The sequence below is a fragment of the Anoplopoma fimbria genome, chromosome 24 (genome assembly GCF_027596085.1).
Source record: "Anoplopoma fimbria isolate UVic2021 breed Golden Eagle Sablefish chromosome 24, Afim_UVic_2022, whole genome shotgun sequence".
In the NCBI taxonomy this organism is placed as follows: Eukaryota; Metazoa; Chordata; class Actinopteri; order Perciformes; family Anoplopomatidae; genus Anoplopoma; species Anoplopoma fimbria.
In genome coordinates, this window is record NC_072472.1 from 10,716,775 (window position 1) to 10,741,175 (window position 24,401).

Here is a 24,401-nt window from a genome sequence, read left to right on the forward strand (position 1 = left end):
AAATAGGAGGAGTTTTTTGTAACGTGTGTGTCAGGTTGGATGGATGGTGCCTCTGTTCTTGTGTGTGAACTCTAGAGCAGATTATCAGTGAAATATTCATTTGGACATCACATGCACATTGCTCACTTATTGGATTCTTATTAAATCCAAAGTATATCTATGTAGTGCGGGAAAAGGTTGTATTTGTATGTGTGGGTTATGGGGTTGTGGAGTTGGTAGAGAACTACAGCTCCCTGTTTGTTGGAATATTGAATGAAAGAAACTGCACCTTTACACCATCAGAGGAGATCTCGCAAACACACACACAGCCTGAGCAAGAGCAGAATTTGATTAGTATTACCAGATCTGATTACTGAGGCTCAAAGTGATTAAAATATCCATCATGGGCCTTAAGTACAGCCATAGCCTTGTCTTTTCTATCTGTGTGGATAAACAAAACAAAGCCTTGGTACCATAATCAGAATAATAACATAATCAAACATACTCTTTCAGAACCAACTACTCTGAGCTACGAAGCAAAATTGGCATTTTCAATAAGCTTTCCCAGTTATGAGGTACAGTCATAGTAAAAAAAAACAAAAAAAAACCAAAAACGAGTGAACATGTTTAAAACATGCCTACCATCTTATGATGTCGATGTCTCTTGGCTTTTCGTACATTGTTGAGGAACCGGGAGCCCATCTTTTTGGCGTACCACACAGACATGAACATTCTGCTTCAGTGCCGAAATGTAAATCGCGGTTGATAAACTGGGAGCGAACCCTGCTCACCTCCGAAAATGACATACACACCCACCAAGTGTGTGGCTAGAGTAGTTTGAGTGCGCTCTAGAAGTGTCTGCCTTCAACAATACCAAAAAAGCATATTTGCAAAGCGAGCCATTAGGTCTAGGCCCTGCCATAACAGTTAATCATTAACCATAGTGCGTCCAGATTGCCTTAATTAAAATATATCTATTTTATATTAACATGTGCCGTTTCAGCTTTGCTTTCCGTTCAATTTAAATTAAACATTATACCAAAGATGGCACGCTTAAGATCATCTTTTATACAATTTGAAATCCAAAATCACAGAGAAAGCACAGCCCTATTAGCGTCCTCATCGTGCCGAGTCGGGTGCTGGGGACTTCGTTTGAGGAAGCCCAATAACATCCTCCAATCCAAGGCTCGAGTTATAAAAAATTACTCATCACGGATATGCCTCGTTATTATCTGAGACACAATCGTCCTGTCTTCAATAATCACCCATCCAGAGTAAAAAAGAGCATTTCAAAAACAGATCTTTCTAGTGTACGTCATCCGTGGCAGTGGACTGCGATAGCGGTGCCTCCCTGCTGCTGGTCTGAGCTCAGCGAGAATACTGTTCATATTTTCTGCTGCTACTGTAATGTACCCCTCCCATCCCCACTGCTCAGGGAAAGAGGAGCGAGCAGGAAAGTTTGATGGCAATTACTTAGCTGTCTCTCTGTATAATGTCCACGCTGGTGATGTGAGAGGGGGAGGATATATATATACGTTGGCTGAACTGGGAAGGACAAGCAGCTCAAACTGGCCCGGCTCGTCCTAGGGAGCACTTTAAAACTGAGAGGGGGGCTGGAGGCCGGTGAGCCCCGGTTCAACAGTCAGTCAGTCAGAAACGTGAAATAGAAACGCAGTGATGGCAGCGGGGGGTGAAATATGTAGCTTGACATCAGATTATTTTCGGATATCAGTGAAAATGGGACCAAAAAATTCAATTTTATGTTTATATACTGTATACTTTATGTACTGGAATTTAGATTTCTGTTTAAGTTTTGACCAATTTGTTTCTGCATGAAAAAGGTTTATAGTTGATTTGTAATTCCTGTTAATTTTGAGGACTTTTTTTTATCAAGTTGGTGGTGTACAATTGGGTATTTTAACAATTAATAGCAATTTAGCATATGTATAAATGTGTATTTATTGTTTCATTTGATCTTTTAAAAGAAAGCTATGTTTAGTTCAAGCCTGATGTATAGCTTGTTAATAAAACACTGGTTTTGGATTGTTACTCGGCCGATGCCCAAAGCCCAGATATCTGTATCCGTATCAGGAAGAAAAAAATGTAATCAATGAATTCAGCACCATGGACAGCAAAACACTTCAAGGATGGTAAAGAAAAGGACAATTTGTTGAAAGGGAAATTACTCGTATGCTTGCCGTATTTTTCATTCCTCAAATCGATTACTAAATGGTGGATGCAACCTTACAAAGGCACACAACTACTTACAAAAAGAAGAGTAAAATTCCCATTTAAATCCACATCTTTTTTTCACAGCTTGCTTGAGCTCTCTCTTTTTGATAGACAGATGGATCGACAGGCATGTAATATACACACACGCGTGCACACACAGAGGCGTGCACACTGAACAGACTTATGTAAGGACATGCTGAAGGACAAGCTGTCAGCTGACGTTCTCATTTTGTTAAATAAAATTCCTCCGTTCACCTATCTAATTTTCTCACCCTTCCAATTGCAAGGACCTCTCTATCTGTCTTACTCTGCCATTCAGCTTGAACAGCTCTCTCCTCCTCCTTTTGCATGCATATTTCTTCTCTCCCCTCTCTCTCCCTCCCCTCTCCTTCCCAAAGGACCTGAGCTGCTGCTGCACTGTAATTACACCGAAGCTGCAGGGACATATTTAAACATTTATTAAAGAAAAGCAAGGAGGACGGAGAAAATGAAGATAGAAACCAGATACCAACCAGACAAGTGCAGAGCAGGAGGGGGAGGGTATGATGGGGGAGCTCTTGGGCAAACACTACAGAAAACTGTAATCGAATCCTTACATTGCAAACAATTGTCTTTTTTTGCAAAAAAGAAAGGGGGACAAACACTAGCGGGGTAGACTATTTAGTCTGAAGAGGATTTGTGTAAACGTATTGTCTATGGGAACATTCTGTGGATTTAGAGGAGAGAAAGTGATATGCATCCTTTTCATTAGAGGAGTGTAACATAAACTGGTCTGTGGGTGTCTTCAGTAAGCACTTTATTCCTGCTGGTTCTCCCTCCCCGGCTTGTCAGATGAAGGATAAATGGCAATTGTTTCCTTAGTCCCTCTAAGGAAACAATTGCCATTTATCCTTCATTTGTAGGATTTGCTGCCATCTAGTGGTGTAGTTGCAGATTGCAACCAACTGAATACCCCCTGAATACCACACCTTCCTTTGCAAGACTGCAAGCGTGTCGGACATAGTGGCACCGTGGCCTTTAGCGTAAAAATGCAAAAGGTTCTTGCTAGAGCCAGTGTTTGGGTCAATCCTTGGCTCACAACTTTATTATCTATATGTGATTCCACAAAGTAATATCATGAAGAATCAAAAAACATATCCTTTGAATCACAGAAGATGACACACAGCTCTATATCTCGTATTCTCCTAATGACCTAAGACCGATTGAAAACCTAATAAATTGCATTTAAGATACTGATCATCGAAGGGCAAGACATTTCTCACAGCTAAGCGTAAACAATAACAGAAATTCTTTCGGTTGGTCCCAAGAAGCAGTGGTAGGAAATAACATCATATCTTTCATCCCGTAACTTAAAAGCCAGTGAACAGGTCAGAAACCTGCGTGTCATCCTGAACGCCAACCTTGAATTAGAAAGTGACATATCAAATATTACAAGAGCGTCTTTCTACCACCACTAGAAACATATCAAAAGAATGATATCTCAAACTGATTCTGAGAAACTGGTTCACTGCAATGACCTTTTTAAATGTATTATCAAAAAGCCAAAGAGGTAGATTTCAACTCATACAGAAATCAGCTGCCAGAGTTCTTACTGGTACAATGAAGCGCCATCACATTACTACTTTACTTAAATCACCTCATTGGCTTCTCATTCAACAGAGAATTAATTTCAACATTCTCCAAGTGATTCTAAAGGCGCTACATGGTTCAGCTCCTCAGTATATATCTTTCGGCGCAGGCGGAAAACTCACCTCTTCAGGAAGTACTACCCTGAGCCTTCCTCGTAGCACTTATTGCATTCGTATTAGTTGTTGCACGTATTGTATTCGTATCAGTTCGCTGCACTTATTGTATTCGTATTCGTTTACTGCACTTATCCTATTCGTAGTAGTTTGTTGCACTTATTGTATTCGTATTAGTCTGTTGCAATTATTGTTTTCGTAGTATTTTGCCTCTGCACTGTACTTTTGCTCTGGTTTATGCTTTAAGATGATTGTTTAAGAAAGGAGATGCACTTATGACTTCTGGTGACTAGTAGTTCTCTTGAATACCTGTGTTGAATACACTTCCTGTAAGTCGCTTTGGATAAAAGTGTCTGCTAAATGACTGTAATGTAATGTATATTTCTGACCTGCTCACTGACTTTACCCCCATCAGACCTCTAAGGTCTTCAGGAATTGAGTTGTGTATGCTTGATGTTTATTTTATTTTATTTCTTTCTTTATATATCTTCTTTACTTTTCTTTCAAAAGTTAAATTATATTACATTTCTGCCAATATATCCTCCAAAATCCTTTGCACACTGGCCCTTTTAGACTACTTTTAAGACAGATCTCTGTCAGTGAATAAAGACAAAGGTAAAATGTTTTGAAAAGAGATGGAGAGCAGCTACAGCGCTGCCTTCAGGGTACTTAATGTGTGAGTGAACCTCATCCAACATATAGAGAATGAATGGAGTTCTTCAGACTTAGATTGGTTTTCGGGTAATTGTGATATTTTTCCTGCCTCTTTTAGATTGGCACGCACTCAGGGATGCCTACTTTTATGTCTATATGTGCAGTATAAAGGTTTTTTGAATGCTGAATTCAGCCAAGCTTAGTTCAATAACCAGATACCAGTGGGATTCACTGCAAAGGCTGGGAAATACCCTTCCTGCAACACTGAAAGTTCAAATAAAAAACTGAGATATTAAAATAGAATTAAAGATAAGAGAGCAAATAATGGATTTGCCTCTTTGTATAGAAGTCTGTTTATACTAAATATCGTCTCCAATGTGGTGTACAAAAGCATTTATTTGGATCCATTGTTTGCTGAGAGATAGAACATGAACGTTCAATGTAATCACAGCAGCAAGAAAAACACCCATCACTACAATTTATGGAGCCCCATAATAAAAGTGGGACATGGTACAGCAGTCATATAAGGGGTAGGGAGATCCATTAATATGAGCTCAGATCGATACCCAAAAGTTCTGTGCAATGTGAAAAAGAAATCATTTCTAATTACATTATACCCCAAGTAAAAAAAAAAAAAAAAAAGAATGTCATTTGAAGCTAAAGCACCTCTTCGCTAAATCATGTACATAACCCAAAGACCTCCCCTTACTTTGCCAAACCATTGCAGTGCTTCCAGAGACAATCCTACCCATAAATCAATGGGGCCTGGAGTGGTTCTGGCAGACCCCACACCATTAAAGCCATAAAGAGACAGACTGACGACACTACTCACACATCAATGACAAGCACAGAGACGCTGCAAAGACATGCACACACACAGGCAACATACTTTACCTAACCAGTGTATATATTTGAATGCATGCATGTGCAGGATGCGTACGACTGTGTGTGTGTGTGTGTGAGGAATGAAGGCAGACATGTTTTACTTACTGATGACTTAATTTTTAAGGGTGTGCGGAATATGTTAAACAGTTCAACCATAAGCAGGCACTTTTAGACGGGGATGTGTTCAAGGTCAGGGCATGTAGACAAAGACAAGACATGATGAATACTTAGAAGAGGAACTACTTGTTCAACAGAGACAGAGGGAATGAATGCCAGATTTTTATAATTCACTCCTCCCCCCAAAAAAATCCCTTCTTTTGACCTTTAAAAATGTTCTATTCAAGTGCACATCTATCTAACTTTAGCATTCAAGTTTTCCTTTAAACTCATGTTCATCAATAAGTGTAAATGATTTTATAAATGATAATTTCCTTGTTGTTTCTAATGTCACTTTAGTATGAATTCCTCTGCCATTGTATTACATATTTTTGCCTTGCAAGGTGGACATAGTCTTTGGAGCACTTCATGGCCCATGAGGCTAATGCAACCTGTCTGATCATAAAACTGTTTTATTGCGAAAGCAGCATAGCCATATTTTTCAAGGTTATGGAAGTCACTCTGCGCGGTCTAACACTGACACCTACAGGCTCCAATCTGTCCTGCAAACAGATTTCATCTATCCTTCTATCTGACCCTCACACTATATGACAGCTTTGACACACCACTGAAGCTTTAACAGTAATGCACACTAAGGATCGGCTTCGTTTTTACTCATGTCTCACTGCATCATGGGTACTTTTCCGTTGATTAACATATTAAAGGATAGGTTTTGTGTTTGTGCAAAATCAAGCCTGAGATGCTAGAGAAATGCGTTGACAAAATCATTAAGTCTTTTTGTATATGGAAACAGGATCCACAATGCATGGGCGGTTGTTTTATGTGTTCACATAGGAGCAGAAATGTGAGTTTAACACAGGAAATGAATAATATGATGTGATGGAAGCAACACTTAAAACACTTTTCAGTTGCAGTCTGTGATTTCAGGCCCCAAAAATAGTCATTGAGTACAAGTGGAACAAATCGAATAACAATGACTGTGATCCCACTGATATCATCCGAAAAACAGATGACCTCATACTCTGGCAGCACAGATACAGTGGCATTGAACAAGGCAGCTGCCTGTCTGCAGTCAGACAGTCAGACTTTGTGTGACACCAAAGACAGGAAATGAGGATCAGACAAATCGGACTGATGATGATGATGACTGATGATGATGATGATGTGGTTAGCTTTCAGGGTGACGGAGAGGCTCGGGTTCACGGTGCTCTTACCAGTGTGGAAACAGCGGAGGTGTACATTGGAGTGTGTCCCGTAGACATCAACACAGGCTGCGAAAAAACAACAGAAGGCAGATGGGTAATTGTGCAGAGCATGGGGATGGGAACAGGGAAAGCACAGCGGGAGTAGCGGGGAAGTTCATATGATACCCTCACACACATTGACATCAGCAGAGGTCAAACAGAACCAGGTTACCAGAAGTATATTATTAATAAAATCTATAATAAGCTCATACTAGATGCTTTAAATATGAAATACATGCCACATACAGTGTGTCATAAATAAAGCATATAGTACAGTGATGCATAAAATCTGTATAAAAGGGGACACTAAGGGAAAACACAAACACTGGCTGTGTTTACGCACATTTTTACAGACCAGCAAAACTGTTCCACAACAATTAAACAAACGAGGCACTTGCCTATTTATTAATCTGATTATTACATAGTAAACCACAAGTTAAATGATGAGCAATAATAAGACAGAAAAAAACATAACATATGCTTGAGAAAATAGCATCCCCCCCCCCATCAGCCATTGGTAACTTATTGATGGACTAATAAAAAAATGCTTATTCTGAATCGTTTAGCCATTAAAGAGCATCGGGATCGTTACGCCTGTTAAAGCAGAATGGATTTTACCTTACGAAGCTTAAGCTGCTACTCTAAACAATGCGCCCCGTACATATGAATTTTACAAAGAGCGTCAGTGCAGCATTTTCGCACGTCAGGAGACACTTTTCCTCCCACTGGAGAAGTTTCATATTGCAGCAAAGCACGTCATTAAAGTATGAATGTTGGGACAGCTGTGTCCAAGTAGCACTACCTGGGAGGTGGCTTCATGCTGATCTTGATATTTACAGACGCTATATGTGCACAATGCTTTTCCTAATGTCCTTTTATTAATAGCTCCACCGGAGACATTTTGGAAATTAGTGCTTCGCTCAATGGCACATCAGCAGTAGTTTTATAGTAGCAAAGAGTATTTAACATTACTTACATTACATTATTTAACTAGCACTCATTTATTTTAATCACATTACTCCCGTAATGACTTTCATGGTTTTGTGTAGACGGGAAGAAGAATCATACGACTAATTTGGGATGTGAAAGTAAAGCATGGGAAATGAGATTGATCCAGGCCAGGGTATCCACTGAAAATCATATCACACAGTAATGACAAGGGTCACAAAACCAAAACATCAATACTGAGCCAGCATGAGGTCATCATGACTCAGTGTCAGGAAGTGCAGATAAACCAGCCATTATCATTATCACATCATCATCATCATCATCTTATCATCATCAGCCTTATTATTATATCATTATAAACAACAAATAGCAAAAAAAACAGCCCTCATTATCTTCATCATATTATATCCGATTGAATAATTTACAACACTTATGCAATTATAATTTATCAGACATAAATCATCTTGAAAACCTAGAAGACAGTGGACCAATGTTCCAGTCATTTGAAAACGCGTGGAAAATGAGAGAAAAGGTAAAATGCCGTGGAAAATTATTTTAACATTCTTCTATTTTTCTTTAGCTGGGAATGACCTACTAGTGTTTCTATCAGCGCTCCCCTAAACGGATTACATTGAAATAAAAAAAAGGGCTAAATTATGTTCAGGATTCTATTAACATTCAAATTGTAGTTTATGGACGGCTATGTTGTGGAACATAGCACATGATTATGTTTAATGTTAAATTGATTATGTTTAGTACAGTTTTGCTGAAGTTAACGTCCTTGCTAACTTGTTTAGCCTACATCTGCAGGTGTGATTTATGCTATGATCACTTTGTCATGTAAGAGATGATTTCATAGATTAGATATAGCCATTTACTGCTTCTTTAAATCAGACTTTTGAATCAGATAGGAACATATTAGTGTATTGCGGAGCCCCTGTCTGTCACACCGGCTAGTTAGTTAATGACTGTAAATATGCTGGCAAAGTCCTGGAAAATGACCTCTAGAAAAGAGTGGGAACCCTGATAAATGCTAATACTTTCATGTACCTTGTGAGGCTCAGTGGGTAAAAACAAAATGGCTCCAGCAGTGTTTGTCCACAGCCATCATTCATCCTGGGATTGAGTTACTTTTATACAACTATATTTTTGTTATACCTATTCAATGATGCAGACCACTGACATACAATGATGCAAACAATTCCCTTTGAACTAAGTGAGCCCAGGCCTTTTATACTTCACAGTGCATTCACTTCTCCCTGTAGAGAAACACAAGACTTCATAAATAATGGCAGCATTCCAGAAATAGAAAGAGGGCAAATCCTGGTTCCCAAAACATTGTGAACAACATCAACATTCTGCCTCTCATGTGATGGGACAAAAATCCTTAAGATGGAATTGTGCTTCAGTGTAGTGTCTTAATAACAAGAAGTGCTACAATTTTAATTTCTGTTACTTTTTCCCACCACTTCACATAATTTGTGTTTTTTTTGTAAGACAGTTTTGTATCTCGCTCTAAAGTTTTGATTCAGTATTATCTGAAAACATATTGAGAACCAGAATAAATTAACAAATCTCCAAAGTGTCTGTTGGAATGGAGCTTTAAGATTGTCAGCTTGTCAAACCAGTGTAAGTATTACACTAGTGGTTATATCTGGAGGGACAAAAAGAAGAAAACTTTTTTGGGGGCTAGTTTGAAATCACAAATTCCTCCAGAGATAATTTCTTTTTTTATGTAATAAGGACAAACAAGGTAACGAGGAACACATCTTCTTAGAGATCTTAAATCTGTCACTGTCAGAGATGTTCCAGCTTAGTTTGCATTTGGTGTTTCTCTGTGTCGCATGAAGTGGTTTGTGAATGAATGTGGTGCTTTAGACTCAAGCACTCCGGCTAGTTATATAGTATGATTGCAGATCAGATAATTTGACATGCAACAAAGATCCCCAGCTGGAATTGAAACAGGGTCTTTTGTGAAAAGAAGAGAAAATATAGAAGATTATAAGATATTCAAAGTGTTACAGCCTCCAAAGTGCATTCACAAACAGACAGATAACACCATTTCGAGTTAATTCAAATACAATGTGGATATTGTTGAAACAGACTGTATTTAGTTTGAGTAATTGCCAAAACAGTTGAACAAAGGATGATTTCTTTTACAAGAGCATTCTGTCCGTAAACCTACATCGAGTAGAGGACAGTGCATGTTGCATGATGCACATTCTCAGCCCACACAACAAGTAGGCTTCAGTTCTAATAGAGAAAGCTTATGTTGATGCGGAAGTTGCTCAAGTGAGTGTTTTATGGCAACGGGGCAGATTATGTGCCAGTGACTCAAAATAAACTACAGTGCCCATGTCCATGATAATAAAGGGACAATTCAGTGCAATGTTGTAGCTGACTAATGTTAGAATGGAGGTCTATGGCACAGAGGAAGACTTCAGTTGCTTAGGCGATATTTGTGGTTCGGGTTATACAATACATTTATTATTGGTGTTGGTCTTTTCTTGATATTTGTCAATATAACAAATATAGAATATCACCAGGCTTATGTTTTAATAAACTTTATCTGGAGACGTATTACAGATAACCTTCTTACTTACAATGTAATTACAGCTTGGCATTAAATCATTTTTCCTGTATGTTACCTTACAGATGTACTGACTTTCTGATACCACAAGCCTCCGGGGAATGAACGAGTGAGTCATGTAATGGATCTGAAACACTGCAGGGCACACATCACATTTTCTCTGAATTACTTCATAAAAGGTGGATTTTAGGGAACGGAGAAAGTCTCCCTCCCCATCACCGTAATAGATTGGTGCACCCATCCACTGTGAATAATTACAGTGCTTTTTTTTCATTGAACAATCTCCATAAAATGAAAACCTAGCAGTCAGCAGGTCATTGTGCTCCGTTCAAGTTACAGTTTGTTCAGGTCATTCTAAGAAGCAAATGAGCCAAGAGCAGTGAACAAAGGGGACACAGAATCAGATTGTTTTTCATTTAACAGCTGTTGCTGATGTGTTTCCTCACATGTTCTACTGTTATCCAGGATTTCATTAACCTGCGTTACTTGTGAGATATGCTGATTTGATCTCCATTGCCTCCACAGCTCCTTCTGAACAGCATCTGTACGTTTTGAATAGCAGTCGTGAAGCACAATAACTCAGCCTCTCCTCTCCGCTCATTAAAGGAGAGCATTTTAATGGACATATTGGCTCCCCGGGGACTTCAGTGTACTCCCATGTTGGTAATTGAAAAAACACTTTCCCCCCTCAGAGCAAATAAATATATTGGAGCTCTTAAGTCTTAATAGCCAGTGAGGCTGTTAAATAACATACGTGGGCGTAGGAGACGGATCGTTGTTAAGTGTACATTACAGCCTACACCTGCTTGCATTTGTAGCTACAGTATGTATTCGTTAATGCACTCCGGGTAACATGACTCCGCTCATATTCCCACTGATGTCAGCGCTATCTTTTGACTGCGTAGACCAGTAGATCTTATGTTGTCTCTGTCGGCGTCTCCTTCTTTGTCATGGAGCTCTCATAGAGGTTCGTTTCTCTGCATTCAATTTTTGCATTTTGAAAGACGCGTCTTAAATATATTCTGTAAAAAAAAAGTAGGTCAGTGTCTTCACTGGGAGCGTCTTTGTTTGTAACTTACATATATAAACTTCTAAGTTACTCTCTCCACTTCAAAATGTGAGTGTATCTTTCCTGAGCCAAAGTCTTCTTTCAGTAAATGGAAGATTATCAATCTCATTGTAACCACAGGCATTTTTTTAATAAACAAATGCATACTGGATGCACCAATCAGCTGTTATTTGTTTCTGAACCTTCAACCATGGTGGCAGTCAGGTTATTTATTGTAATCATAATAATGATTCTTCTGTTATACATTCTATTCAATCTGTTTTCATATTGATCTTTGACCACATTCTGAGGTGGTTCAGGTCATCCGATTACTAAATGCAGCTTGTGTCCACTTGTCTTAGATTTTTTTACGTTGTTAAGCTCTGATATCAAATTGCCCAATATGCACGCTGTAGTTGATCTAACACTTGAAGATGCCAAGAGGCCGGGTTTACTCATAAATACATTATATCCTCATCAAAGTATTTACAGTATGTTGCAGAATTAGTATTTCAAAACAGACAACTCATTATTTTAAGTGCAAACTAGCCTTTGTAAAAGCGAAGTTGGTATATCATTTTTTGTCTCATTTTGCTTTAATTTGAAACATTAATAAACATTAAAAACAGCGTGCTGCCCTGTACTGTGTCTCTAGTAGCCAGTAGTCCTATGTGTTTTTTTAATATATATCTATAATAGTCAAATTTCATTTTTAGCCCATTTAATTAATTTGAATATAATGTCACACTGAAGATACAGTGCTGTGGTGAAGATTTAATTGCGTCTTTTAACGTGTGATGCGCTTTGTTGTTGATGTGACAATATGTTCATCTTTGAAATCATTTTTACGATTGTGTGGGTGTGTTTGATTGTGTGGTGTGTGTGTGTGTGTGTGTGTGTGTGTGTGTGTGTGTGTGTGTGTGTGTGTGTGTGTGTGTGTGTCCTACCTTGACAGGAGAGATATGTGTGTGTGGCGTGTAGCCATGTATGGCCTCCATGGCAGCGAGATTCTTGTCACTCATATGAAGCATCTCGGCACTTTTCCCTGGAGCCAGATGTGCTGGACTGTGCTCCAAGGGGGGCGTCTCCTCATCCTGGTACCTGTACTTCTGCAGACACACAGACACAGATGAGGCCGTTAGTCCTAACAGGTCTTAAGTTTGAATAGCAGCTGTTGCCTCAGTGTATTTTTATTATATTACATTTACATTACATTACAGTCATTTAGCAGACGCTTTTATCCAAAGCGACTTACAGGAAGTGTATTCAACATAGGTATTATAAAACATCAGATGTCCTCTTTAAAACACAATGGTGTAAATGTCACACTCCATTCACAGAGCTGTATTTCCATCATGTTGGCATTTTAAGCCAAATGTGGGCAAACCTGTATGCAAATCGTGCATATCACATAACATGTGTGACGCCTACAAGTGCAAAGTGATATCAATGACTGAGGTCTCAAAATACTGCCATTGTGCGTCGAGCAAAGTGTGTTCGTCCTCCACAAACACATGGAGCGACCAGATCCATGACTCATAGTGGCTCTACAGCAGCAGAGCATGCAGCTTCTTCCTAGTAGCCCTTCTCCCCCTACCGATAGCCCACACCTGGGCAGCCTGCCAGCAGCCCACTGTTCTAGCCACACATGGTAGGTTTCATACTAGGCGCGATCACACAAAATCTGCACACAGCATTTTTCCATTACAAGCGCATCAGAAGGTGGGGAGCATCACAGCGGAGATCGGCCACACCGTCCTGTGAGTTAGCCCTTGTGTGTTTTGGTTTTTTTTATCTTTAAAAGAGCCGTACCGTCCTAAAGCCCCCCAGGCTCACACTATGCTCTGCTGCACTGCAGATGTGTAGCAGCCCATTCTGAAAACAGAGACATTTGGAAGGATCATATGAATATTGGCTGATATCCTGACATCCAGCTCTGCCACTCTCTCCTGTCTTATATATTTTTTTTTTGGGAGGCAGACGGAGAGGGAGGTGCATCACCGAGCCCCGTCTCAGAAAAAGGCTGCTTAGCAACCAGAGCGGAGCAGAGATTGCGGTGCCACAGTTGGGGCTGCCAGCATCGGTCCTGGATCACATTACACTGAGACAGCAAGAAAGAGAGGGAGTGAAACAGAGATGAAGATAAAGGAGAAAGTGAGGGGGGATGGGTAAAAATGAAAAAAAAAAGTGAGACCGTCCATAAATGGAAGCGGAAAACAGCAGCAGAAAATGATTAGTTGTTAATTTCCCCGTTCCATATTACAGGTTGATAGGCAGGCTTTTATTGCTTTTTCTTTATTAAGCACTGCAGAGGCCTGGCATGGCTACATTAATGTAAAAAGATTAAATATTATGTCACTGTAGACCACCAACTACCTATTTGCAGTGTAATACAGAGCTGAACAACTGCTGGTTCATTACTAATCTCCATATAAGTTAACCCTACTAAGTAAGGTTTTAATTAAATATAAAACATGAAGTTAGAACTCTGAAAGATTCCTATATTACATGAATCACAGTTCAAAGTAGCCCTTGAGCACTTTGGTCTCCGCTGCCTCCCCCTCTCCTGCATGACCAACATTCACGCTGCCATGTTGCCTTCTGTCCCACTGGTGGGGGGATGTGACAGTCGATGCTTATATGTTACACAGTGTCCTTCTGGAGAGGCCTTTAGGTGCATTTCCTCTGACAATGGAAATTGTGATGATTGTTGCCCAGTGTAGCACAAAAACATAATTTCTAAAATACAATTTGTCCTTTATTTGGAGGTAAATGAATCCTGCCTGATGAATGCAGTCTTGATGAGAATGCTGCTTTTGCTGTGGGGAGCTGAATTATGACAAATGCAAATACTATGCATTCAGGTGAAGTTAAAGGAGCATTTTTTTTAAAACATGTATCACTGGGAGCCAAATGGGTTCATTACATATTTCCTGCTAGTTAATTGTATTTGTCAACCTGGTGTTCCAGATATTAATCAGTCCCTGATTAGATGGTAAAAATGAACTGGTAGCTCCGATACCTGAGAACAAAGACGGTGAGCTTTTCGAGATGACGACACCTTGAAATTGACCTTTCAGTATTTGTATTTCTCGGTCTTCACATTCTTATACGGATCCATACTTGCAGCATTTGAATTAAGCTACACAATTTTACACAAATTTATTGAAATATTGTATGATTGTTATAGCTAAAGGCATTTGAAAGTGCAGCATTTCTTCAATTTGAGACACTTAAATCAAGCACACAAGCACTAGTGTGAGGTAAAAAAGGTTAAAAGGTAATATTGCATCACAGGTATAAAGTGAGCTGGTGATATCAGAACTCTTATAAATAAAAACATTAGAATTGAAAACATCTAGGATTCTTTCCGTTATATCCATGCACTTGATTCTGGTCATGATATTGTTCATTATCTTGGTCCACGTAAACATTTTGTTAATAAGTGACTTTTTTGCTACTGTTTATTATTGTTCTATTATTTAGTTCAAGACAATTAAATGTACCTCTGTCTGCAATTTACTTGCATTTACAGTTTAAATGCTTTTAACTCTATGGAAACCGCTAAGTATTATATTATCGCAATCAAAGGTATTATATTTTTAATGTCTTACAATTGAAAGATCATTTCCTTGAGTGTGTAATGAGAGTGAGCTGTTATCTTTTATTAAAATATGAACAGGCAGAGACACTAACACAATACTTTAATTGCAATCTGTGCCTAGCTGGTCTATGAAGATAAGTTGACAGTATTTATAAATAAAAAGGAAACAAATATAGGAGAAATTGTTTTATTCTTTCGTTTTAGTATACGCACTTCCAAGCCCATTATTATATAAACACAGAGCTGGATTAATACATAGAGAACAAACGTGATATGATACTACACAATATCTGTTTTACTAACATAATTGGACATTGTGTCAATGTAATTTGTTTTTCTAAGGTTCTTAGCAGCTCGCAGCTAATTAAAAACTGCTTCTAACCGTACACACAGCCCTCTAAATTACCACTGCAGCGGAATACCTCTGGGTTTCCTCGGCTTTATTGTATCACTATATCATCATGGAAAGAATCCAGTGCATCTTTCAGGAATTACTCTGTTGTAAAGGTCAACATAAGGAAAGTCTCCACAGTTTGCCATTGCATGCGTTGGCCCTCTTGAACTATAATAAGAACTGCACACTAAGTGGCTGAATGAGCCGTTCCTGTAACGGTTATATGAGTTAACTTAATATAGAGCAAATGTCATATTCTATCTACCATCATCTCGTTTGGTAATTCAAGGACCGAGCTTGAGCTTTTAAATTACGGTAATGGAATGAAAGCTAACCTCACCTCTCAGGCATATCATTGCCAAGAAACTGCAAATGCATTTGACGTGTAAGGTGTTAAAGGAACCATGAGAAGCTATTCAGGTGCAAATTAAAGGCAGCAACTCCCCACTTCATCTTCATGGAATTTGAGCTTTTCTGGGTTCATCTATTTGCATTTTCTTAAAGGATGATTAATCCATTTTTTTTATATATATTTGGATTAACTTTAACATTTGCTGCTGTGATGAACTCAGAAGGATTTTCTGCTGGGTGTTAAGTCTCTGTGACGCTTCACGGTGCCGTCAGTCTTAATTATGCTTGATTTTAGTTTTATGCTGTACAATACATCTCAATTAAGTAAATATGAACAGGTCAAAGTGCTTTAAATACACCGAATTTGAATCAGGTATTCAAAAAGATGTTTAAATTCTTTGTTTAATTTTAACACATAGACTAGCCTTATTTCTCCTATTCAGAAAATGATACATTTTTTAAAACCTAACAGCCTATTTTTAATGCAATTTTTCTACAATTACTAAAAAGTATCCGACTCTTCTTTTATAGTTTAATATAATGACTGACCTGTGTCTCACCTCAATTTTTTTTACATTTAGATTTTACCTCACAAGGTTTGTACTTAATACTTACTTCCTAACAACATGCTCATCAGTCATTTCTATGCTCCATCAGTAGACATGACTACGTACAAAACTTATTTAGTACATATTTTGGGTAAAAAAAGTAATATTTAAAATGTATATCACCTGTTTAACAGTGACCCAGGCTCTATCTTAAGTTCATTCATCACTAGACATAGATATTAATTTACCTCCCTTTACATATTTTATGTAGGCCAGACACCTGCTGGATGTGAGTAGAGCAAACCCTCTCACACAGCCCCTGAAAAGCTCCACACTTAAGTTGAATACTTGTAGACTTTTCAGCGTGTTTAACATCAGACACATAAGATCCTAAACATCTTTGTCACTTTGACAGAGCGCCGTTAAGAGAACAATGTTTCTCCCTGATGATCACCTGTACTTTCATTTTCCCACTACCACCCATCAAAATCATGTCATCGTCGCCTACTCAGTTGCTTTTCACTCTCAAGTGTCTTTTCCAGTGAGAAACCCAAAACACAGCTTTCATCTCATTTGCATTATCACATTTGCTGTTGCCAGACAACACCTACCAGTACAACCGTTTTTTTTTTTTGGGTTTTTTTTCATGGGCATGTACGCCTCAGACAACAGTAAATTCACTCATCTTCTGCCAATGCTAACTTCAGACTATTCTCCAAGGTGTATCAGCACAACACGTTGACAAGTGTTAGTATCCTGTAGCTATGTATGCTGCAACAACAACAACAACACTCTTTACATTTACCATGGGGCAGAACGCTTCAAGCTGCACAAGGAGGGATTTTAGTGTAAGAATCCCGTGCAGCCTAAATCATAAAGTGGGGCTGCAACAAAGAGGAGCTTCTTATCCCCCAATGGAGGCGCTCTAGATTCACCCACCTCGCCAAAACCTAAGTCTGCTTTTGGGCGTAGTCCCTCCAATCTCTTTGTACTGCTGAAAATTAAAAAAAGCTTCTATCTAAACATATCAACCACAGAAATATGGCTTTCTAAGAGTGTAGTTTGTTGAGTACATGCCTAATGAAAGGAAGAGTGGATGTGTTTACTTATTTATGATTTATAATGTATTATTCATTTATTATTTTAGTACAATAGCTTTGTGCAGGCAGTTATTGAATGTGGAGGGCTGCAAAGTGAAGGTGTTTCATATTTGGTATCACCTGGACGGCATCAGTGCTCGGTCCCACAGGGAGATAACCGCGGAGCACATCCTGCCCGGTAGCACTACTCAAATCCTCCAACTAAAACTTTGTTCAAACATGATAAAGTACTTCCAGTGTTGTGAAGCATTAATGTCCCAAACAAGACTTTCTCTTAAAATAAAAAAATGAAATCCCCAAAGTGCTGTTGGGCCTTCTTCACCCTCAGAAGGCTTATGTTATTACAGTGAAACAGGAAAAGTCATATAAAAACATAAAGAAAACTGTTTTTTATGCTCAGCATTGTCTCAGAAACTCAACATTTAGTCTTCCTTACATTTCAGTATTAAATATTTGCTTCTTAATTTATGCTCATCTAACCCAAATTAATGAGATTGCAAGTCTCATTTCTGCCGGATGATTCATCTTTGATAAAACCCACACAGATGTATCATCCTCAAATTTAATAATCAAATTAGAGTCATAGATACAGTAAATGGTGCGTGCTTGGCTGTAGTGCTTCTGCTGAGGGTGGTGAGGGGGGAGGTTTCCATCTTGTCTGTCTGGAGCCTGTTTTCACAGGAACGTTATGCTTATTTGTGAGACTAGAAAGGAACGATATATGTTATGAATAGATTGCAGAACATTAGAACTTAGCCAGGCTTTGGTTTTACATCACACTAAATGAAATCATTGCAAATTGCTTTCCCTAATATTGTAACATATAATGTGCCTTGACGCAAACCCTGTGAAACTGACCTAGAACAACAAATGTTTGCAAAAAATGTATTTTGTTTGTATGTTGAGAAAGAATAGGGCTTCACGTTTTCGAGGATACACTGCCATTACGAAACAGCAGAAACAGCAGAGCCGTAAACAGAACACAAACACACTTAATAAGCTAAAAAGTATTGATTTAATTGCCGTGTCATTTTGCAGTATACAGGTCAGGTGAAACCTATTCCCCCAAATTCTCCTCACAGGTCTCACGCTCACACAAAGCTCAGTAATCTTGATCATTTCATCCCCTCCCCCTCTGCCCAAAGAAGCACGCACACACCGTTTTTATGCTGAGTACATACATTTTTATGTATGTTGCACTTGTAGTGGGGAACTGTGGCGTTAACCCTCCTCCAGGCCTCTATTTTGTCCACACACACACACACACACACACACACACACACACACACACACACACACACACACACACACACACACACACACACACACAAACATGCAAGCGGACGCCATGTTAACATACAGAACAGACTGGGTGATGGTTCCAATAGAAATAAACTTGCCATAATGGACGCCGTTAGTGTTTTCCTTTGAATAATGAAGGTTAATGTCATGGAGGGACAGTAGGTTGATTCTGTCTCTGTGCTACACTGAGGCTGGATCTGGCTTCAAAGGATGACGATGCATATCTGTGCCAGGTGCTTAGTGAGGTGGGATTTAAATTTATTATGTTTTAGTCTGTTAACTGTCTGACAATCAGGGTAAATTAAAAGTATATGTGATGAACATTGGCTGTAAAAAAAGGCCTCTACTGGTGAATCCAGTTGTCCACCACATTTCTCCAGCGTTGATGTGCTCACCTCAAGGTTTTTAGTGAGGAATCATGTAACTAGGCAACCCATCTTGCAATAATATTCAGATCCCATGATTTGACATTTTTGTGAGAGATCATATTGGGAAGTTTTAATATTTTCGGTTTCTTTTTCAAATAACCAAGTCTCTTGCAGGAAACCTCAATCATATCACGTTTGTTCTCTATGTATTAATCCAGCTCTGTGTTTATATAATAATGGGCTTGGGAGTGCGTATACTAAAACGAAAGAATAAATCAGTGAGATACTGTTTATTTAAATAAATATAAATTGCAATGCTCTTATAGATACTTCCTCCTTCAACCTGCACATCCAGTGCTCACACAACACCAGCTGCAGTATTAGATAGCAGATAAGCTGGGAAGAGCAAGTTAGCAGAGTAGAGGCGACCCTGAATGCTCCAATCCAAGACCTGAACAGAGCATTAGCAAATATCTGGTGCCGCACATTGTTGCTGCCGCATCTCCCCGAGCTTACTGTCAGAGCTGAGGCTCACTGCTCTTTGTAAAGGAAGACGACACAAACGGAAGGACGAAAAAGATCAAATCCATAGGAGGAAATGTGTGTTTATCATAGCTAAAACAACAGTTCCAGTACGGATGTGAAAAGTAAAACCAGCGCCTCACATACAGAAACACGATGCACACATTTCGGTGCAGCAAAGTGAACCACCTCTGCTTTGATATCACCTGCTGATATTTTTCCACATCATTGCTCTTGATCGTTTGATTGATCCGCTGGTAATAAGTGAGAGCAGGTCGTTTTCCTGTCCATTCTCCAGTAAAGACGTCTAAAAATCAATTCTCAGGGTGAGGTGATCATCGATCGTGATATTGAGATGAAGGCACACTGATCCCCTGTGTCGTGAATCATTCATTACATTAAAACTCAGTTTCCATTTAAACCCTGTCCTTTGGCTAGTTTACATTGTGTGGCCTTCGGTATGTAAGCACCGCGCTGAATTGTAGCGTAAAGAGAAACTTCATTGAGGCAGCATTGTATGTCTTGATTAAATGTTGTGAGGCCATCAATGAGCATTAAGCATAAAAGAGGACATTAGAGCACTGCTGAACGCTTCCAACCACATAAAGAGCCTTTTAATTAAGATCCTGAATTATAGATGACTGAGAGGCTCTTTGCTGCGCTTTGTTTAAGAACAATGGCTATGCAAACAAATAACCTTGGAACATCACCTTGGGGAAATGACCAGTCATGTGACAGCTATTGTTACAAACAAAAAGGTGAAGCTGGAAATGTGAAGAAAAAATAGTGGAAGGATGGAGCAGTAGAAGCATCTTCCTTCTGTACATCCCAAAAGATCTGGCCAATTCAATCCCACCGATAAAAACCAGCCAGAAGACCGCCACAGACCGGATCCAAGCTGTTCGGGGGCTACTGAGCCTGCTGTAAAAATGCACAGAGCAGGTATTTAGACACGTTGAAGTGGATACTATGGCACTTGAAAAATGTCCATGGTGACATGCTGATAAAATAACAAAGTAGAGGCTAATCTTGAATATTGGGATGATTAGCATGTATAGTTTAGAAGGACGCAAATATGCCAATAGTTAAAAGAATAACGGTTTACATTCAAACAAGATTAAATGCTTGTAGCATGTGGTTTAGATGAGCTGAACCCCATTATAGTGAGCCAGATCTGTTATGCTATAACCAGCATAACATACTGCAAACCAAGCACAATCCCTTATAATTGAGTAGATAATCACATTTTTGAAATCCGCTTTTATTACAGGCTAGATGTTTGCTGTGGAGTTACATTTCACTGAATGGTCATGATGACTGCGGAGGCAACTTGTGGGAGGACGATTTTTTAATAAATCTTTCCACAAGGAATTCGCGGAGTCTCCGATGGAGATACAGAGGAAGATATGAGCCAGGAGGGAGTGAGGCGGAGGGGACACATGGGACTATCTGTGCTAGTAATAACACAACACTGAGCACAGCAGGACCTCCAGCAAACACCAACACAAATTTACCCAGCGGCGTCTTACAAATATAGAAACTGTTCTTGACTTAATGTAAAAATCATCACGATTAATGACATATCAAAAATATAATGATATAATCCGATTCTAGCAACAAGACGGAACACAAACCAAAACGTCTGAGCTGAATCCAAAAACAAATGATCTAAAGCTCTGTACACATGTACACATCTCTTTTGGCAAGCGTAGGGACAAAGCCTGGACAGAGCAAACCAGTGTAGTCAGATTTGGCTTCAAAATGCCAACAGACGAGAGTGCCATGTGGGGGGAAACTCTGAGCTGGCTGCCATATTGGAAACACCTGAAGCTGTGAGGGAGGTGCATCTGATGTGTAACGGACAATCAGTGAATGATCCTCTCTCCTTGGACATAAAAATACATTTACAATTAAGAAACACATCATACTGTAAACACACAGCTAAGCATTAGCGTGTCTTTATGCTGAGAATAAGCAGCCTGGCTTGGATTCATCAGGGGGTTAAAGAAAACAGCAGGGGCACTGTTCAGGTTGCCTGATTTCAAGCCTCTCTTGCAGTGTACAGTTTCTCTGATGGTGAATGATATTTAAGTGGCCCTGAGCAACAAAGTGTGTTTCCCAAGGGCAATAGCATACAATGCAGTTTGCTCTCCTGGGATGCAAAAGCTACATGTGAAGCAATCAGCACGGTGAGCCATATGGTTATCCCTAACGTGACCTATCCTGCACAATAAGAAGTAGACATCTGATAGAGAATAATGTTTCATTCATTAAATATCAGTAAACATGTATGGTTAAACATAAAAAAAAAAAATAGGTTACACCAAACGCAACCATGCATGCACAGGATGCTGTCATCTGTTCTGTGTAATTGGGAAAACGGCCATCTATGAGCAATAAAAAAAACAAAAAGCAACCACGCGCTGATGTAAAGGTATAGTGTGAATAAGCTGGTAGCTTTAACAGCATATGGATGAGAGGGAGGCAGCAGGTGAGTGTGATCTCTGTACTAATGACTCCAGTGGCTGTGTGATGAGAATGAGCCACAACTGGCACAAACCCAAACGCGTTATTTCTTTCAAATGCCTTTTTTTTGTTTGTTTGTTTGTTTTGTTTTGTTTTGTTTTGTTTTGTTACACACACATATATATATACACACAAACTAGCAGTCCCCATCGCACGACTCCATAACAGACGCTGCTGCAACCAACCAACCAACACCGCTTCTTGCACCCGGAGGCTTACCTTGCACCCGAACATGAGAGACAGGGTCCGGTTGCTGCAGATGAGCTTACACTGGCACATGACCGGCGAGATGCACTTTAAATTCCTGACAGGCAGAGACATCAGTCCAAAAGCCTCACACCGACACAGACACACAGCACAGCACAGCACAGCACAGCACGGACCACAGCTCGTCGGGCCGCCGCCGCACGCGATCACAGCCGCGATACAGTCAGAGGAGAGAGAGAGAGAGAGAGAGAGAGAGAGAGAGAGAGAGAGAGAGAGAGAGAGAGGGAGAGAGAGAGGAGAGAGAGAGCCGCGGAAGCTGAGCGTGGAGGAGGGGGTCGGTGGGTGTGTGGGGTTGATGCCCGGTTAACAGACGGGCATCCCGGTTGACCGCAGCGGTGCTCGGGTCCAGTGTTTGTATCCGACTTCATGCTCACACATGTTTGATAGGCTTAAAGCGTCGCTATACAGCCGCTGTAGGTTGAACACTGGCAGCATCATTCATGATCTCTCTCTCTCTCTCTCTCTCTCTCTCTCTCTCTCTCTCTCTATATATATATATATATATATATATATATATATATATATATATATGGTTGAACACTGGCAGCATCATTCATGATCTGTACCTCTCTCTCTCTCTCTCTCTCTCTCTCTCTCTCTCTCTCTCTATATATATATATATATATATATATATATATATATATATATATATATATATATGGTTGAACACTGGCAGCATCATTCATGATCTGCTCTCTCTCTCTCTCTCTCTCTCTCTCTCTCTATATATATATATATATATATATATATATATATATATATATATATATATATATATATATATGGCTATTGACCGTAAAGTTTGTACTCAATGCGCAGGTGGAATCATAAGGGGAAGCAATAAAGGGACTGGATGGAGATCACAACCTAGTCTCTATTTCTCCCAGCGGCAGCATGCAAATAATATGTGTAGTAATAGCAAAGTAACACACAAACACACACTCATCTCAAGCCAGTGTAAGCTGGGAAAATATGAAATGGGCACATCAAACAGCCAGCTCCACCGCCACATGTTCCTGTGTGATTACCGCCCCCCCTGTTGGATCTTTAGAAAAGTGCTCGAGGAGCTGTCCGAGGTGCTGAAATGTTTCAAATCCGTGCACATCACTCGATGGCTTCAAAACGTACTGGCTGGCTGATTGAGCTCAAACTGCGTGTCATTCCTCAACACACTGGCACAGAGCTGTGATCAGTGTTTGTCTCTGTCGTCTTGCAAAATGAGCCCAATTATCACAAGTTGGACCTTTGCCTTAATTTCTCATTTATACGATGAATTCATGCACACCAAACAAATAGGCATGCTGTGCTTTCTGCTTGTAAATGAACTCACACACTTGTAAACAATGAAGTTAACTAAAGTGAATTAACAACACACTGAAGGTATACACCTTTTTGTTACCGGTCTTTATGCATATGCCACTATTTTTTTATTTGTTCACTCGACTAATCTCCCAAATCACTGCGTTGATTTGACCCTGACAGTTCAATACAGATAGTTCAGGTAAAAGCAGGGCAAATTATCATATAGGAGCTGTTAAAATAGTTTAAATTAAGATAGAATAACAATTTGATGTGTTTCTCAGAAAGAACACAGTTAAAATTCCAGTGTTAAACCTTTTAAAGATCAATTTTTAATTAATTTGAGCTGTAACAGTTATTTGGAACGGACAAGTGTTGAGCAGAAAGTTGCTTTTTTCACTCATAGAGCTGATATGGCTCCTTGTTTTCTGTCAAAACGATTAAAAGTGTTAAGATAACTGATGAGTGTCAAAAGGGACTTTAATGTTCCTGTCATATGTTTGGTCTCATTGATCTCTGAAAGAAATATATATATTAATGTAAATTATCTCACTACCAAAGTTAAAACTTAAATATTTTTTAAAAGAAATAAAGTTGTTAATTACTATTTTTGAAAGGAAGATAATAAAGCTATAAAACAATTTTTTGAAAGTAACGTTCTTAAGAGAACCAGCAACATCA

At 39.3% G+C, this 24,401-nt stretch overlaps 1 protein-coding gene across 1 annotated transcript in view; it reads right to left on the reverse strand.

The window, feature by feature from the left end:
* Positions 1–22,475, reverse strand: part of LOC129113872 (disks large homolog 4-like) — a 40,451-nt gene extending 17,976 nt beyond the window's left edge. Inside the window, exons 1-2 of the mRNA XM_054626356.1 lie at positions 22,374–22,475; positions 12,387–12,545 (exon numbers count right to left, since the gene is read on the reverse strand). Of these exons, the coding sequence (XP_054482331.1) occupies positions 12,387–12,545; positions 22,374–22,475 (261 nt within the window). The remainder of the gene's footprint in view (positions 1–12,386; positions 12,546–22,373) is intronic.
* Between the last annotated feature and the right edge of the window lie 1,926 nt (positions 22,476–24,401).